General features: G+C 41.5%; 1 protein-coding gene across 2 annotated transcripts in view; it reads left to right on the top strand.

Moving 5' to 3' along the window:
- SLC12A4 (solute carrier family 12 member 4) overlaps positions 1-20183 on the top strand; it is a 477810-nt gene that overhangs the window by 417835 nt on the left and 39792 nt on the right. For both annotated transcript variants that reach the window (XM_085638574.1, XM_085638575.1), the window contains exon 22: positions 10304-10491. In XM_085638574.1, coding sequence (XP_085494700.1) covers positions 10304-10491 — 188 coding nt within the window. The remainder of the gene's footprint in view (positions 1-10303; positions 10492-20183) is intronic.

Genomic DNA, 20183 nt, shown 5'->3' with positions numbered 1-20183 from the left:
AAAAATCATATCAGATTTATTCATATATTAAAAACATGTTAGATGAACAGACAACTATGTACCTGAATTCAGCGAAGGATAGAAACTTTAAGCCAAAGTCCCAGCTTTTGCATCAGGTCCGAAAGCCTACCCGAAGTGAAAACCGAAGGAAAAGGTCAAAGAAATTGGAGAAGTTGTGAAAATGTGAAGCAAGAAATTAATATCACCGAAAAAAGGGTGTAGGAAACAACAGGAATAGTCCAAAGTGAAATAAGATTGATGAAGAGGTGATAAGTAAGTAACACCTTGGGACCAAGAATATGTATCCTAATGCACAAGTCGCTTACCAACGAAACTAGCCGTTGAACTTAGTGGCGCAGAAATGTTCAAATACAGCAATGCAGAAAGTTCACGATATGCAAGAGTCTAGAGAGCGTAAAAAAGAAATAGGGTTGGTGTGTCTATATTGATCCAATGCAACTTGCAAAGAAAGAGGTGGTTTTATCTAGTCAGTCCACAATTACTGACCTTTAGAAAAAAAGACTCAAAGTATTGGTGTCGGAGTTTTCCGAAATACGATAGAAATGTATACAAACTCAAGGCATGACAAAATGTGCACATACAGTCACACAGTCGTTTAGACAGTCACACAATACCTTTAAAGGCGTACATACAGCCTCAATACTTGATGTCCTTACCGAATTTTAATGATACGGCCAGTGGAAAAACGTAGACGATGGAAATTGATTCAAAACAACAGTATTTCAAAGAAGTCCAAGCTGTATTGTTCCAACAGTGAACAGACCCGGATAAACACCAAAGTGGAATACCAAAAACAAAGAAAACAAATGTGATTTGGACGTCGGCATCCAATAATACACAAGTCAGCCATGACAATTACAAAACTCAGCCTCCCAGCCCTAATGATAAAGAAGCCGGATGCGCCCTCAAGCAGAGTACAAGAAACAACCAAAATTTAGTGTGTTAAACTGTAGATATTTTCGAACCGTATGCCCATATTGATGGTCACAACGGCTAACCACCCAATCCTGCAAGTTGTGATACTAAACCAGTATGCAGGTGTACGTCCAAGCGCCAGCAAATAAACGCTGCAAAATGCAGCGGCGTATTGTATTTACAGATCGTAAAGTAGCGATATCACCACACACAGCGGACCTCTCGAACGAGAATCCCTAAGTTAAAAGGGCGTTACTCATACATAGCTTGTGCGTTAGTGCACATCTAGTGCATAATAATTTTCTAAGTGCCATAATACAAGTTAATTAAATTTAAAACCATATGTACAACAAGTATGCCCAGGGCACGTAAGCCCTCATGATCTGACGTAAAAACATTGGCGCGAAACTGCCCACTACCGAAATCAAAATGCCCCAAATGAGGACCAAAAGTACCTTAGTGCGTAGAGAGCGTGATATCAAATCAGTTAACTGGAATGTGCGTATACCCAGCTGCTTACTTCTCATATGTCCAAGAATATTAATCTTTTACATGTCCCATTTTTATAGACCATGCACCCTTCCATGTGCGATACAAGCCAAACGTAGGGTTGACTTATCAAAATTTAAAAGAGATATTTTACCTGTCAAAAAGGGTTATTTTAACTGGTCGTATTGCAGGGTTTATACTTCATTTGTCAGGCTGCACAGGGAAGGCCTGTTGCCATGTTTGCACTACCACTTTGTTGGATGGCACACTAGGTACATCAGTCCACAAGTGTCCGGTAACTTCCAGGCCATGGGTACCCTTTCTACACCATACACTAGGGATTTACAGACAAGGTAAATGTGCCAATTAGGATAGGTACATTAACCCATTTTTAGGGGTAAGGGCAAAGTGCAGAGTTCTAAAACCAACAAAAATAGGGTTCACCAAGTAGTGAACATTCTGGGGAGACCAGGCAGAAAAGACTGATTTTCTACATACTCTATCAAAATCCCACAAGGATACTACCTGGGGCCTATTTATGATGGTATTATCTGGGGCAGTGCAGAGCCCAGTGCCTCTTTAATGCGACTGCAAGGTGTAAAGTGAGTTAATTCCATCCATATTTGTCGGTTTGTGTTCTATTTTCAGACCGCACAGCTCAGAAACAGAAAGAGGCAAATCTTGCTCAATGTTTCTGAGCTGTACTATCCGAAAAAGCACTAACTCATTCAGGACAGAGCCGTGTGTCTATTTTATGTGTCTGAATGATAGAAAGTGATTTCATTTACCCAATATTTTCTGTGTTTGTGTTTTATTTTCAGACAGGGCAGCTCAGAAATACAGAGGCAATATTTCTGAGCCTCTGCACTATCTGAAAATAAAGGACTAACTCAGAAAATAAAGTATTAACTCAGAAATAGTGGGTTAAAAAAATTCACTTTATGCATTGCAGACTCATAAATCAGGTAGTTGGCTCTGTATTGCCCCAGAAATGCCCATCATCATACAGCCCATCTTTGGACACTTCACTATGCCACCAGTTTAAATATAATGATGGTTCATCCCTCTCATTAGTATGGGAAATCGCAAAGTCTTTCTTTAGGGTAAAATGTGTCGAACGTAAGTGAAGAAACATTAACAGCAATAAAGCCGAGCTTTAGTATGAAAAAAAAAAAAAAAAAAAAAAAAAAGCTTTAGTATGAAGGCATCACACATTACCCTACATGAAGTTCATAGGCATGCAGAAAATTGCAGTTTTCTGGAAAATTGCTACAAGTTTGTAGTTAGATCCACATAATGCAGGACATGTACAACATAATTAATGCAAATGGTTGTATAATAGATGCTATCTGTCTTAAAGTTAAAGAATAAAGTGTAAAGTTGTGTCAATCCCTTTGAACAATAAGAAAAGCAATTGGCAAAGCCAGTAGGTCTTGGTTTTAGATCTAATGGCTTTGTCAGTGATTTTAGTTATGCTGTTTATCATCCCCAATTCTTCATAGCATGACTAAAGAAAAAAAAATCTAAAAACAAAAAAGTGCTATAACAGGTTATTTTATTATGTAGGCACGCATACTCCACATGTGCGCGCCTACAAAATGAGGGCTGCTATTCTTTTTATTTGAGTTGGAACGGTATTTTTCTTTTTTTAAGTACTGTAAAAGAGGTTTGTTTTGTTGCGGGGAGCTCAGACGACGGGAGCTATACAGAGGGCAAAGTGGGGGAGCACAACACTGGTTGGGAGAAGCAATACAGAGGTTGCTTGTAGGTTAAAGCAGAATGAGGGGTGGAAGCAATCTGGAGAGTGAGGGGGTGAAGCGAGAGAGGAGGAGGGGTGCAGGTAAAGAGGGGGTAGGTAGAAACAATGGGCGAGGGTGAAGGAGGATGCAGTTGGGGGAGGCTGCACAGAGAGTGGGTTTGGGGTGAAGAAGCCACTATTGAGAGCAATGTGGAACAGAAGTGGGAGAGGCACAGGGGCTAGAATGCAACAGGCGAAGTACACTAGCGCTGTGGAACATGAAAGGTGTGAACAGAAGCACACAGGTGACAGAGAGAGACATGGAGCACAGGGGGAGAGAAGTTCATGAGAGAAACAGATGGAAAACACATGCAGTGAGTGTGCAGTGCAGTGCACATGAAGTGCTTAATTAAAAATAAAACCGAAGTACTTGAAGGGAGAGCAATGAAAGTACAGAAGCCAGACAGTCAAGAGATGACAAAGATGCTATACTCCATGAAATGTAGATACACAAGATTGGCAGACTGAGACCTGATTCGGAAGCTCGGAAATGAAAGTGACAGGAAAGCAACCAATGGTATGCAGCACAAAGGCATCCAGGCCCAATATGCTCTAGGTATGCCCACAATCTCTTTCGCAACCAGACAGCTTCTCGGTCTGGTTGGGCCAGCCTAATCCGATGCATCAATGAATTGTCCTCCGTATCTCCATGCAGGGGCGTAATGCAAGCCCCTGCAGCCCTTCAAAAGACCCCCACAGCCTTTCAAGAGGACCCTACTCAGCCCAAACACAATGTATATCTGTGATTTATTGGAGACTCTGGGGGCCCTCATCACATTTCACAGGGGCGGGGGGGGGGGGGGCATCGTTTTGCATTATGTCACTCCCTCCAAGAACATGTATATGGCAAGTAAGAGAGAGAAAACAAGGGGAAGAAAAAGGAAGAGAAGGGTGGGGAAACAGTGACAAAGGAAGAAAGTAGGGATGGAAAAGAACGTCCAAGAGTGAAAAAAGAGGAAGAGGCTGGTGGTAGAGTAGAGGCACCGGGTGGAATCGTTCATGCAGCCTTGGTATTCAACCTCCCTGAGCTTCGTAGCTGCGATTGCAGGCTTGTGGTGAAAGCTTTGGGCCCCAGCACTTATTGTTTCACAAATTAAGCACTGTGCAGCAGCGGGGTAGGAATGCTGGATAGTGATTTGTGGAGCAGACCCAGATACCAGGTGGGTCCTCTGGACGTTTCAGTGCTGCAAAGAAAGGCCTCTACGATCCAATTAGGAGTCTCAAATTCTTCACAATAAAGTCAGAGTGCAGTTAATCTTCTGCAACAATAAAAACGGCTTCTTACATTATAATATGATATCTGCTAGTAAAATTAAGCATATTAGAGTGTAATACACACGGACATATTAGGATGCATAAGAAATGAGTTCAGCATACACTTTCCTAATATTCAAATAACCATTATAAAAATCATTCTCTCTTCCCAGTCCTAATTTGTCTTTTTATATCTGGCCTAAAGATAGCTAAATTTGTATAACCAGCCTCACGCATTAATATAAATAAAAAGTATGCACATATATTCCTGCACAAACTGTAGTCTTCAGACCAAGCACAGCAATCATCAGATGAAGGTTTCTAAAAATTGTGTTGGTTGAAATAGCAGTAACGAGTCAAATACGGGCGCATTTCTGTCGAGCAGTCGGACCTTTGACGGGTTTAATTTACCAAACCTGTGAGAAAGGTGTGAGGTTTGATATGGTGCCTCATTCTGTGCTGAGCACCGGCCCCAAGAGGCACAGGCAAACGCAAGAAAGGAATCTATATAGTTACATAGTCGAGCTCTGAGGGCGGCCTCTCGATCCACTGGTCTGTTATTATTCATTCATATTTCACTCCCGCCACTGCATGCAGCATCAGGCAGTGGGCCTGTCTCTCCAATCACTGTCATTCTTGCATTACGAGTGACCACATTATTATTCCTGATGACGTGTGCCCAGCCACCTAACCAGTAGTACACTTACGACCCGGTAGGTTTCATTCAATCCCTCCCTTCATTTTGCTTGCTTTTTTATTTTACATTAACGTTTTTGATTTCTATTGCATATACCTGTACACACAATCTGTGCCAGGCCTACTGGCTTTACCAATGCATGCTCTGGTTTTAGACGAATTACCACGGCTCGCTCCATGAGAATAACTTGGGCAAAGGAGCTTGGAAAGTTGTTGCATTCCATTTGCATTGCTCAAGGCTTTGTCTTTATAGTTAAAAATTAAGTACAACACTGAGATGCTTAAATGTGTGCTATAGTTAAACTCCTTTCTCTCATATTAATTTTATACTTTATTTTTATTTGGGCTGGCTAAAATAACTAACATCTTGCTTTTGAACCCCTTATCTTGCTGCATTCTGGGGCTCCTGGTAAGTGTATTAAATCAAACGGAGCCATATTTAAACGTGTAGCTCTGTGGGCCGAGGAACTCTTTCTTCTGACTCCAGTTGTTTCAGCAGACCGCTTCTTCGTCGTATTTCAGCCACCCCCAGCTTTTCAGAAGCAACTATGAATATATGTGTCCCGTTGGAGTCTTGCTAAAGAGCTGTATTCCTGAGCAGATGCAACAAAATGGAATAGACTACACTAAAAGGGTGCTGAAGGGCCAAAGGGGTTACACGATGACAGATTAGTTCCACTTTTGTAAGGTGGATCTTGAGTTCCTGCCCTTGCCTCCTTGAACAAGCCACCCAGTGTCCTGTTTACGTTTCCACGTCACAGGAATGAGTTTGCATATTACGTTCTTGTCCTCTCAGGATTGTATCTATGCAAATGTCCACCTCAGACTATGATTACACTACAGAGCAAACAAAGCCATCGGTGAATATTTGCATGCCCGCCATCCTTTACCGTGCTTAATTTTATTATTTTCTTAACTCAGGTCTTTTAAAAAAATAAACCTTTGCAGCTGTTCCCTTTCTTTCACCACAGACTTACTGTAGGAGATATGTTAACCGTTCCTCTGCAATATATGAGAAAATGTTTTTGCAAACTACTTGGGCGAATTGGAAGTCATGCTCCGGATGAATTCCACACTAAAGATATCGGTGATGCAGCGGATACCTACTGCAAAGGGTTCTGGGTCTCGCTCCAGGCCTTATTTGTGCCCCCTCCCACCTCCGCCCGCGTATATTGGGTTTCTTTTTCATCCTTTGAGTGTTTTGTTTTGCACCTTATGTTCCCTCTCGTTAGTGCTGTTGCTCAGAGTTTAATTTTAGCGCCAGACATTTATTTCCTTTTGAGTAAAAGGTCGCTGTCTGCACCCCTCTCTAGAACTCCTATTTTCTGTCCTGGTGAAGGGTAAAACGAGCTTTTAAATGACTATGGGCCAAATCAGTTTAATTTCGTCTTAGTAGTATGTGATGGCATGGGCTATTTTCTGGGTACATTAAGTTAGGTGGCATAGCAATGGTACAGGAATTCTTGGTTGTGCATTGTTAGGCAGGTATGCATGAATTGTCCATTAACATGAACTCTGACCACTTTCTTCAGCACACTGATGATCATTTTATCACCGGTCACACATTGTGTAATGTGTGCCATTGTTTTTCCTCCTGGCATTTAACGTCCGTAGAGCAATATTTGTGCTCCGAGATATGTCTTTCAATGGTCTGTGGTCTGCCATGCCTGCGGTGCTATTTTGTGATCTACAAAATAATCACCTAAGCTAGACATCTATTATACTGGAAGAGGAATGCTACCGGGGAACATAAATACACTTTGTCCAGGACTGGAGTAATGCTGCAGGGTTCTGTGGTTGCTAAAAGGAGATGTTTGCACTCCAGTGAAGAACCATATTATAAACTATGGCATTTTAGCCAATGTCTGCAAACATGCTTCAAAACAATGCATTGAGCTCCCAGTATATCTCCAAATGTTGTGGTAAGTGAGGTCAGAACAGAGGATATGTAGGAGGAGGAGGAAAGTATTACTGACACCCTACTTAGTGGTCATTGTGCACTGACTGATCTGACTCACACAGTGGATCACCTCATCCGTTGAGTTGCGCACGGAAATATTCCATTGGTGTGTGAAGAGAATTATCTTTGGAATTAGTATGCTCAGGTATAAGCTTGTAAATTGACTTGGTGAAAAACAGGAATTACTAAGGTACTCTCCTGAGCCTGTATATACCAATCTCCACAGCATGCGAGGACTATGATCTAAAGACCTCCTCATAGACTGCTTCTGCTTGCCGGTCCCAATGTCATCAACCGTCCGTCCGTGGCGTAACACAAAATTATGTGTCTCACTGCAGAATATGGTGAGGGGTCCCTGAGACTGCCATATCTCACAGATATTCATTGAACTTGGACTGTAGGGGCCTGCAGTACGCCCTTGCGTCACATGGCCCTGACCATGCGGCAGCACTGTAGCGTGTATTGGGTCACAGGGTGGTGGCAGGCTCAACATGATCTTAGTATGATTGATATTATGGTCTATGATGTTACTTCTTCTCATGCTGTCTGGCTTTTGTTATGTTGTTAACCATGTTCTTTGTGATAATGCACCTCATCCTGTCATGGGTAATGCTGCTGATACTAACTGGCCTTTGCCACCCTGGGTATAATTGCTGCACTTGCCATCTAGAATATTGCATCTCATCATTGCATGTTCTAGATCATGCCCTTTGTGATATACGCCTGCTTATTCTTAGTGGGGTAATTTTGCATTTCAAAGGGCATAATTTAGAAGTGCAGGTACAAATATTTTTCTTTCATTGAGGACTTTTTTGATGGTTTATGCCCCAACCACATTGGTGGGAGTACCCTAAATGTGTTGTAAGGTTTTATCTCCTATTAAAGGGTGGTCCGTCAGCACATGATAGAACCAGATAAACTTTATAAGCTACTTGTGCATTCCCAGACTTGCAAGTTTTTCAGAGGGACTAGCCTATCGGAACATATTTTTTTCACATAAAATTATAAACTTCAATTGAACTTTTATCTCCATTTTAGAAGGATAAAAGGCTGAAGTTCTTTGCTGTATTCAAACTGCTGAATTTGCACACAGACCTTCTGCAATATACACTGTTCACCTAATAAAATGCAAAAATGAGCATACCAGTCATTTTGATTATGCACGCATTGTCCAAGTTATTGTTACATTTTGACTGTCCATATTAGTGGTGTTCACTGAAGTGAAAAACAGTCGCCCTACAATATTTGGACCTCTGGCGTGCAGGTTGCTGCAGCAGGAGAATTGGCTCACTGGGCTGGCATCTCAAACTTCTGACTACCAGATTATCAACACATCACACCTTCCCAGCAGCTACAGTACTTAATGTAAAAAAAATGCAGGCACTCTGTTTTTCCTTGCATCTTGGTGCCAGAGCTTCTGAGTGCCACTGTTACAGAATACAAGGCTGCTTCGTCTGTCTTCCTGCTGCTTCGTCTTACTTCCTGCTCATGCCCCTTTCTTCCACCACCCTACAGTTCTTGCGTCTTTATCACACTCTTGTAGCTCATCTTCTATCACTCCTTTCTCGCATTGTCAGTTTTTCTTTCTTTTGCTTCTTCCTTCTCCCTCTACCAAATATCCCTCTCTTTCATTAGGTCAGATGATGAAAAATAAGTCCTCGTCCACAAAAATAAGCGTTGGTCCCCTTTGCCTACAACCAACTGCACAAATTAAGCACTTATGCTGCAACCATCCAAGTCAGTTTGAAAAAACATTTTAAGTAAAAAGGTGGTGAAATTAATAGGACCTTTAAAATAGTGAATTGGCAACTATTAATAAATACTTAGAAAGCACAATTTAGTAGTCTAACTGCTATACATAAATAACAAAGTGCGATATAGATCTTCATAAATTCACCGTATATAAACTTTGGGAAGGTAAAAAGTAGTGTGTATATAGCATCATTCATTTCTTAAAATCAATCGCAGTAAAGTAATTTAAATTTAACAGGTTTTAGGTTTAGTGTTAATAGTCAAACTCATTTTTAATTGGTAACCGGTGCAATGCTATGCAGGCTATGCTTAGTTAGTGGAAATGTAACACAGTTATTAATTGTTCATATATTTTGTGACATTACACTCATGGATTTATTATTTTTTGTCTATATTACACCTTTGCATATGAGTGAGGGACCCAATATATAATGTGTTTTAACATACTTTAGTGCTTGTAAAATATGAACAAATATTCGATATAAAAGGCTCTTTCATTGTGTGTCATTTTATAAATACTTTAACTCATTGAGACTTTCGGAAATATTTAATTTCTTCCCGAAAAAAGATTCTTATAATTAGCTAGAGGCCACGGGACAAAGTAATTGGCTATGAGATCTAGATACTAATGCAAGTTAACCCCCAAAAGTATGATGCAAATATAGTTATACCTGATATTTTCTACACCCTTCCTCTCAATTGCCAAATTAATTATTTTTTCAATTGTTTAATTCATTTCACGTTACAATACATCTTCTTTTTAATTTTAAATAGCTCTTTATGGACATTTCTTTGTTTTACATGTGATTCTCTCTACACATATATAGTATCAATCAATATTTAGAAAAAGTGCCTCTTGTTCAACAATTTAAAGAGCATCTCTGATTGACAGTAGCATTACAATACATCCATAAAGTTGTTTTAGGATAAAACCGTTTGCTTTGACCATTTAGGTTTTCTCTATGTATATTTTCTCAGTTTTTGTTGTTGTAATTTTGGGACAAGGGTAAAGAAAGTGACTAACGAATCATGGTGAATCATAGAAAATACAGGCATATTCAATATTTAACTGAAAAATGATTGTAGACATGTTTGCGGTTTATGTTGCCATTATTGTACAATTTGAGTGAAATGTTTTGCTTCTACTTTATTACATGAAATTTGTGTGATTTTGACCGACTCCCCTATATTTGTTGATTCGTTTTTTCAAACTCTGTTCCACTTTTAGGTGAACTGCTAACTGTATCCATGTTTTACAGCTTAACTTATGTTCTATTGCTTGGTATAGTTAATTTTGATAAAGTTTACTAATGTTTGAAATGTTGTATCGCACACAGTGCCACACAAATACCTTTTAAATAACTTATAAATAACAATTAAAAGAAAAAACGCTTTCTCTTAACTCTAAACTTCCTTAGGCACAATTGGTCAAGGACAGAAATTCAATAATCCGTTTGGAAAGTCTGTATTCTGATGAAGAAGAAGAAGAAGTGGAGGCTGTGGCTGAACCCATTCAAATGACCTGGACAAAAGAAAAATTAGACTCGGACAAACGAAGGAGGAACCACGCATTAGAACATTTCAGAGAACTTATAAGTATCAAACCGTAAGTACAGGTTTAGTACAAATTTTTGTTGCGAAATAAATCAAGCTGGGCTGAACATATGTACCATAATTAGTTATCTATGGCCTCACACAGGTATGGAGCAGAGTTAAGCGTGGTCAGCAGTAATGAGGCTCTTTGTATCCCAACATTGTGGAGTATATTTATTGTCCAATACTACAACTTGCTGAAAGTGATTTTGAGGAAGCAGCATGTGAAATCAAAATGTATTAGTATTGTGAGAGTGTCTTACTTGCTTGAAACGGATTAGTTCCTGACTGTACAACATAATTCAGTGTACACAATTCGCAATTGAAGACCGATGAAAAAGTTGTTTGGATCAATGTGTACACTGTGCTGTATGTGGGATATGTACCATGTGAGGTACAATTGTGGTGATTTATAAAAAGTAAAATTAAATTTAGCCTAAAATGAAGAGAAAGTTGAGGCCCCAGTATAAAGTAGAGTAGAGTATACTTTTAATAATCTTTAAACCATTACAAGGACTTTAAAAAAAAATACATGTTTTGGTTTAGGTCTTAACTGTAGGACCATTGGTTTCTATTCTACCATCAACTACCAGATTATCATATTGGTCCCTACAGCATTCCCATGTGCTACTTCTCATGCCTATTTGAAGTCTACATATGGCAGTTTTGGATATTGAGAATCCGGCCGAAATATATAAATCTTAAGTGGGTGAGAATTTGATTATCGTTCACATTATTGGGTGTGTCATCCAGTTTATAAACTTGATGTCTTGTTTATCAAATATTTTAAAAAAATGCTGTGCAAGAGCTGCTGGAACTGCTTCCATTCTAATGCAGAAAATACAAAGGTTACTGTGTTTGGTACTTTCTGTTCTTGGGCAAAACAAACAGCCCATCTGACTACTTTGCACAATTCTTTGGTAAGTCACTTAATCACACATGATTTATAGCCTTACTATCTCTAGATTACCAGATTTTATTGATTCCCTAATTGATGTGTGTACCTTTTTGCCAACAGTCTCAACTTCATTTTTTTGTTAGCTACCTCTGCTTTTATTACTCACCTCGTAACTTTAGTCACACCATAAAAACTGTAGAAAAATTGTGTATCGATGTGCTTATTATTTCAATGTACTCTACCACACTATGTGCAAACAAATAATCATCACAGTGCAGAGATCCCAATATGCAGTTGGAATCCAAATTAAGTTCATATCTTTCTCTTGATTGGGACTGTGCATGTATGTCTGCACAGAAAATCCAAAGTCCACACCATACCACACTGATGAGTTGCCATGTAAAATTCTTTTACATCCACCTCTCAATCAGATAACTTAAGTGGCTGCTATCTTTCAAACTATAGAATACTCTCTCCTTAGATACTAGTTACAAAAAACAGACCTTGTCACCTTGAATTGCAGACCACTCATCCAGTGTGACCTCTGCGAATATTAGGAACATTGAGTAGCACATCAGTAAATATAGCCACAGTAGAGGTAATTAAGTCTAAAGGTGTCCTATGGAACACACACGAACACATGTATAGTCAGACATGAGCAGCAACAAAGAAAACACACATACACCCACACTAATGGAGATTGTTGATATAAAAACATATCACTGCATATGTTTAAACAAACAAATATGTGTGGGTTTTTCCATTGATTTTCTTCTTCTAGACCTTTCTTTTAGAGGCCCACTGCCAGTCATCTCTAGAACTAGTGTGCGCTTTTATAGACCGTCTCTAGATACAGTGTGAGGAAGTCAAGGGTTACTTTAAATATATATCACAGAGCCACTCGCAGGAAAGGCAAGTATGGTTTTGAAAGCATGCTAAACAGGAAGTATTCTGTAAATTGAAAGGTTCTCTTCTGCAAGATATACTGTTATCATATCACTTTTTATTTCTAGTAAAAATATCACAAAATACTAGTCACTGCTGCGTTCTAAAAGAAATAAAACTATTTAAACAGTTTTTGCTCATGTGTCCCTTGATTGTTTCCAAGAGTGTTTGGAGTTCAGGATTTGCTCAGGGGCGTAACTCAGGCCCCCGCAGCCACTACGGTGCGGGGGGCCCCAGTGCTGCAGTGGACCCCCTCAGCACTCTACTCAGGCCTGAGAGCTCCGGATTAAATCTGGAGCAGGGGGCCCTCCGTGTACCAAATATGGAAGAGGAATAGGTTTTATAACCTTGATGTAAGGTATCTTTATATAATGAAAGTTCTAAGGAATTATTAATACCAACACCGTTCCTGCCCACAGCTACCTAAATATCAACGGTATTCTAAGATGTATTCCACCTTATTCCATTGCCTGTTTGTTTCAACTTCACTCCAGTGGGTTCGTACTAACAGTACAGCTGTTTTGTTACTCAAGTGTGAATGTATATTAATGCTATGATTGTGAATTGTTCTTGTTCAAAAATCCAAATTTTCTTTATCCTACACTTTCAAATTATACCCTCTCACATGTCATATATGTCCAACACTTCAATTCCTCCTATCATGAAAGGATCAGAAACCTATTTACACCTTCATTAAGAGTTGCCTTTTAATTCTGAATGGGCTGCTAATAGTGACTTGCTTCGTTACAATTATGGGAACTGCAGGAACAACTCTGATCTCTTTACTTCATCTGAAGATTTTGGAAGCAGTCTAAATCTTGCTGTGAAATTCCGAGGCAAAATAAGGGATTGCTGTGGAATCTGGCCTTGATTTACCTACTCCCCTGGTAATTTATAATTTTATGGGAGCCTTGGGTTTCCACCAGCATTCCCCATTAAATCAACCCCATGAAGATTTTGATAACCCTGCAATCGTTATCTCAGAGGGCTGGGTGGGGAGTAGTCTTAATGGGGCCAACTCCACAGACTTTAATTCGTGTCCCAGTCTTGATGTCAGGTTGATGTGTGTGAAAACAATACTAAGTATCACCTATTGTACAGGAAAAAGGTTACTAAATGTCGCCTAGATTCTAGGTCCACAAAGCACTTGCCATACATTATATTGCACCTCACAGTGCTGAATTTGCATGTCAAACTTGTGCAGACATTTTACATTGTTTAATAGTGGAAAAGTCTACTTGACTACAACTCTACATTATCACTGTGTCTGTACTTACTGTGTTTCATAATAATGGTCTCTGACATAAGCAAATTGACAGCATCCCTTGTACAGTTGCTCTACAATAGTTCCTAAGCACAGCAGATGTATGTAGTTGCTGTTGGTACACAGAACGATGCTTCTTTAGAGTAAGATGTTTAATATTTTTCTTTTTTCCTTTCTTAATCATGCTAACAGAGAATGGAAAATCTTGTAAGTGTTCTTATTGTTTGAAGTGCTTTTTATGCAAAGTTACTTTAAACATAAAATCTGCTTTCTCCCAAAGAGCAGGGAAACAGCAGTATGGGCCTGGTTCCGAATTATGGGAAACTTGGGAAGGAGGGGAGGGAGGTTGGTATTATACCCATAAATGCCATTACCCCCAGGTGATGTATTTCCTGGGTGCAGTAAATATATCGGATATATTTCCAGGATTGTTCCACTGACATATATTGCTGCCGGGGTACTATATCACACAACTCGTTATTGGGATCCCTACACAAATTGCTGTTTCTGCATGGACTGGCATTTACATACCAGTTCATATTCAGTCCTTCAGTTTTCCAACTAATGGGCTTAATTTACAACGAAAGTAACAAGCCTATACTCATTGATTTACACCTTCGTGTGAAAGCAGATTTGCTACTGGGATTTGAAATAATGCTCAGGAATGCACTTATAATGCACCTTCCAGGCACAGGTGTCCATGCACATTCATGGAACTTCATTTGATAGTCCTTTTGGGATCTTGCTAAAGAGGGTCTCCTGTGCAAAAGCATACTTTTTTTTTCCTGCCAGGTAAATACCTTTTCTTCAGGAGGTGTCCTTTCCACTGTACCCCCAATAAATCTGGGGGTGATCTATTGCCCTTCCCATGCTGGAAATAAATCCAGCCTTTTTCCAGGGTGGAAATAGAATGTGATGTGGTCCCTTTCATAACTGCATTACAATCTGTCAGTGATACTACATGTGATGTTTGGTGGCTGCTGTGCAATATGCAATATAATCTTAAAACCTATCATTTTATAGTCTGTTATTCCATGTGGAAGTGACCGCTACTAACCTGTCGATTTATATGCCCAAATTGAATGCATGATTTATACTGAAGACACAATTTCATCACAATTCATAAAGGTATTATAATGCAAAGAGGAAGAAACAACTTCTGCAAACATGACCCAAACAATCAAACTACGTAAAAATAGGGATGACTGTCTCGATCGGCTCAGACTGGACTTACACATAACTTCGATTTTGCATGTATTATTGGTCTCTTAGTAAATCTTTTGTGCACTGCAAAGGATTGAGAACAAGTGTGACATCTTCCTCTGCTGTGGGACAAGTACAGTTGATTTGACCTTAGCGAATAGCCAATTTAAGTTGCACTGCTAACCCAAATAGCAAGCCTTACGTTTATAGTCTCACTTTGTAAGAAAGCATTTAACATTATAAAAAATTCTAAAAAAATGTGCACATCACATTGGTGTACAAATTCAATATACAATTAGTTGCAATATTCAAATTCTGCTCTAGTCGACAAAAAGCCAATTACTATCAGTTCCTTTATTTCTGTGCCACCAGACGTGGATCAGGAACTACCTCTCATCTCTTTAAGACAGCTTCTAATTTCTCATCCAAAATCATAAAGTGTGCGAGAGATATCTCACCTACCAAATGAAGGATTTTAAACACTGTCATCGCAAGCAAGTGTCCATGACAGATCATCATCATGTTTCCTGTGATGCCTAGGGTTGGGCTGCAACACCATGGTCTGCAGTGACTGGGCTTCACTAGGCTAGATTCTGACTCTCTGGATCCTTACCAACTCCCACTGACACACCTTCAGGCCCCAAGAAGCCGAGAGGCCCTCCATGTGGGGTAGAAACTGTGTTTGTCCTCTGCACCAGGTGGACCTCCCCGAATCCTCCACTGGGCCTCCTCTGGCTCCTGTTCCTAAACTGCCTTCAGTGACACACTGGTTCATGGAGCCCCAATGCAAATGCCGACTCAATTGGAGGATGAGATGCCCATTGTGCTCTCTGACTCTGAGACGGTGTAGCTATGACCTCGACTGAGGACGCGCTCTTTCATTGAGGCAGCACCTCCTCCACTTTAATTGCTACATCCACAAGGAAGGACACATATATTGCATTCCTTATTTGGCATGGAATCGAATAATGATTATGGTGCAGTGATGAAAATGGGCAACCACACCTCAAGGAGAATTGGTATAAAGACCTTCAAGAAGCCAGTGGCCTGGATACTTTCCCGGGGTTGGGACATCTCTCACCCCCTGGTTTTGCTATTGAGGAGAGAGCCAGGGTCATGCATATATTAACAGACTTTCTTGACCTCCAGCTCCACTCCTAGGAGGTCAAAAACAATGTTTTAACAGAAGCACTGCATCTAGTGCAAACATCTACTAAGCCCCTATTGCCTTTCATTGAGCCACAGATACCCTTTTGGGGTCTTGGGCCAAACCTTGCTCTGGCCCCCTGCTCAATCCCAGATTGAGAGGTGCCACTGCCCTGTACAACTCTGCATTTTTGTCTCCGCACCCCTCCCCTGAAAGCTTGGCGGTACAGGCATCTACAAGTCGAATTTACCTGAATAGCTTCTTGACTACTCCCCATAATATGGGGTCCAAATGAATGGACACTTTTGGAAAGAGTATTTTCTTCCACCTGCATAGTCCTCAATTTGTTTTAATGCCAGCTACATCTGAGGACACTATTCCTATGCTCTTTAGAATTATGTGTCTCAAGTCCTCCCAGGTGTCCCAGAAGATCTCCGAGCTGTCCTAACCCAAGACCTACAGGATGGTTGTGATGCGGCCATCTTCACAATTTGTTGTGGCTAGACACCATTGATCGGATGGGCCATTGGCACCAGCGTAACCATTCACAACCACGTATGGCTGCTGTCAAACGTTTCTTCAGGCGAGGTCCATTCATTCATGGACATGCCCTTTGATGGGACTCATCTAGTTGGGGACAAGGCAGATTCTTCTCCGGAGTGGTTCAAGGAGAGCAGGGCCAAAGCATGGGTTTTATCTACCTATCTCGCCAGCTCCCTCTGCACTACCGTAACTTTTGTGGTTTCAGGAGAGGTACCCCATACCATTAGCCTTTTCAACCTGGGTTGTCAAGAAATTTCTGGGCCTTTTGAGTTCCCACCACCCCTGTAGTCTTGGTCAGCATGCTTCTCAGCCCACTGTGTTCCCCGCAGCCACACCTGTCAAACTACTTTAGCATGCCCTTAGTGGAGCACAGCAACCTAGTTGGAGGCAGGATCCGATGATTCTTGCTTGTTTGGCAAACCATCACATCGGACAGTTGGTTCCTGGAAATAGTCACTCTGAACACATTCTATAATTTCCAGCGACTGAGGATCTGTCTTATGTAAGGAAGTGAAAACCCTTTTAGCTAAAGGGGCTATTGCGAGGGTGCCAGCACGAGAAAAGGTCTTCTTCCTATTTAGACCTGAGCCTTCTCAAAACCTCTGGAAGGAAAACCTTTCAAGATACTTACACTGGTATAGGTCTTGGCTGCTACCGAATCTGGAGAATGGATAGTGCATTAGACCTGCCAGATGCCTAATTCCATATACCCGTCCTTCAGGCCCATTAGCGCAACCTACGGTTCGTGGTGGGACAGGGGCATTTTCAGTTCTCTCTGCTCAACTTTGGTCTCAATGGAGCCTCTTGGGTGTTCACAAAAGTGATGGCGATAGTAGCAGCACATCTGTTAAGGTCGGGGGTCCCAGTCCTACCCTACCTTGACATCCGGCTGTTGAAGGCAGGCTCACTGCATGCAGTCATAAACCACCTCCAGACTGTGTCAAACTTCCTGTCATCTTTGTAGTTCTCTATTGACTTGCCAAAGTCGCACCTGATTACTTCTCAGACTCTTCCTTCTACAGAGCCATCTGCATATGGTTCAATTTTGTGCCTTTTCCCCAGAAAGGAGAATCCAGGACATTCAAGCTATGATCCCGAGCATCCAGCTAGTCAAGCACTCAACATTGCATATGCGGGCTCAGCAGCGGGAACTGGAGTCTCAGTGGGGCCACCATCTGCGGTCGTGGTTACTAGACCACGATTAGGACTGGGCAGACCCCTCTTCCTACCCCCACACAGAGTTGATAGTGCTGACTGATGTATCCATGAGGGTTGGGGTGGTTATCTAGGAGAGAAGCAGATCAGAGGCCTCTGATCTGCGGCAGAGTCTAGGCTCCATATCATTCTTATAGAGTGAAGGTCCATGTTATTGATTTTGATGACCTTCCTACCGCCAAAGGGAGGCTGGTGCAGGAGCTTACAGATATCACTGCCATGTGATATTGCAACAGGCAGGGTGATGTGGTGTCCTAGACCCTGTGCTAGGAAATGCTACACCTCTGGAAATGGCTCGATCATTAAGGGTTCTTCCTGGTATTAAACCACCTGTCTAGATCTTTGAATTCCAGGGCTGATGAGCTCAGTCCTCGATGCCTAGCGGCTCATGAGTAGCAGTTACACCTGGAGGTTGTGCAAGGACACTCCTACGAATGTGAGGAACCTAGGCTCAATCTATTTACCCTTGTTAAGAATTTGCAATGTCAGCAGCTATGCGTGTTGGAGTTTCTGAGATGCATTCCCCCTAGAGTGGAACTTTGAACTCTTGTATACCTTTCTGCCTATACCACTCCTGCCTTGAGATCTAAAGAAAATCAGGAATGACTGGGCCTAAGTCATCATAGTGGCCCAGGATTGGGTACAGAGTATTGTATCCAGAACTCCTGGGCTTGTGCATCTGTCTTGTGATCAGGCCTCCCTTCCCGGAAGAATTTGCTGTCACAACAGGGCAGGGCTCTGCATCCAGGCCTTTGGAATCTCGACCGTCATGCATGGACATTGAGCAGCGGGTGGTGAACATATTCGACCTTCCTCCGGAGATGGTTGAGGTAATCTTGGCAGCCATGCCTCCCTCAGCAAAAACTGTATTCGCCTGTTGGTGGGACAAATTTGTAGTCTGCTGCGGCACACGCCAGATTGATCCCCTCTAGGCCAAGTTTTTTTTACATTCTGTTTATCTTGCGTGGCAAGACTTTGCTTTCCACACAGTTAAGAGATACCGTTTGGCTCTTTCTGCCATTTTTACAGTCACCAAACCAGCCCTCATTGTTTAAGTCACCGCTTGTGATGTATTATTTTAAAGTTCTGCAATATTTGTTTCCCACCTCTCCTTTTGTCATGGCTCAGTGGAACCTTAACTAGGTCATCACATATTTGATCTGCACTCCCTTTGAGCTGTTTCACGGCTGTCTCTTGTGGCTCCTCATCTTCAAGACTGTGATCCTCTCCACCATCCCCTCAGCGTTGAGAGTGAACTTGCTTTCAGCTCTCTGTGCTAACCTGCCATACACCAACTTCTTCCAAAACAAACTTCTTCCTACCAAAATTTGTAATGTGCTTCCATGTCAGTCAAACCATCACCCTACCTGCATTTTATGCTCCACCTCACCCACCTAAGGAGGTGGAGATACTCCCTCGCTTTGGCCACAAAGAGGGCTGAGCTTTTACATTGATCATACCAAAGAACACCGAGTGGACAGTCAGCTCTTTGTGGGGTTCACTGGGGCAAAGAAAGGTGAGGCTGTGCGGAAGCAGACCATCCCCCATTGGATCGCACTCTACATAAAGATCTGCTATGCAATGGTCAAAGAGCAGCCTCTAGAAGGTCTGTGAGCCCATTCTACTGGGGCCAAAGCTGCTGCCACTGCATTAACATGTGGAATTTCTGTTCTGGACATCTGCTAGGTGGCTACATATGCATCTCTCCATACGTTCACTAAACACTGTCTGGACAGCCAGGTTCACAGAGAGGGGCATTTTGCCTGTTCAGTCCTACAAGGCATCATGGTTTGAGTCTATTCACAGACTAATTTCCTAATAGATACTGCTCTAATACCTATTGAAAAGGTGAGGAACCTGTGATTAGAAGTTGCTATCAGAAGAACAAGTTCCTTACCTTTGGTAATTCTCTGTCTGGTAGAGACTCTTTTTAACTGCAGATTCCTCACCAACCCTCCAATCCTCCCCATTCTGTGAATTGGGCTTTAACCATTAATAAGATCACAAGCACACAGGAGTGGTGCCTGTATAGCCCCTGCACTTTCTTTCCAGAGCAGAACGGCATCAGTGAGGAGCCCCGCGACGCCCTCTCCTAGCATGCAGGAGTACTGCTCAAATGTTTCCAAATCCAGTCTGATGCTTAGGGAATATTCAAAAGGTAAGGATCTGAGTCTCTACCAGAAAGCGCTTTACTGGAAGAAAGTAACTTGCTCATTGTGCTGTACATATGGCTGGAGTAGTGTCAGAGCAGAGAGAAGATTGCCAGGAGGGCGGCTCTGCCAGCACAGCAGCATAACCACGCAGAATGCTGCTTAAAGACTATTTAAAGCAGTACATTGCTTTATTTTATGAAATTTGAGGTGGTCCTCATCCAACCTGATAGTTGCCAGGTGGACATTCTGAATAGTTTGCTCACAGGCTTTCCAACTTCAATCCCTGAATGTTAAATTGTATCTCTGCTTGTCATTAACTACTCCTATTTTCTACATC

The sequence above is a fragment of the Triturus cristatus genome, chromosome 12 (genome assembly GCF_964204655.1).
Source record: "Triturus cristatus chromosome 12, aTriCri1.1, whole genome shotgun sequence".
NCBI lineage: Eukaryota > Metazoa > Chordata > Amphibia > Caudata > Salamandridae > Triturus > Triturus cristatus.
This window is presented reverse-complemented; position numbering and strand designations above follow the sequence as displayed.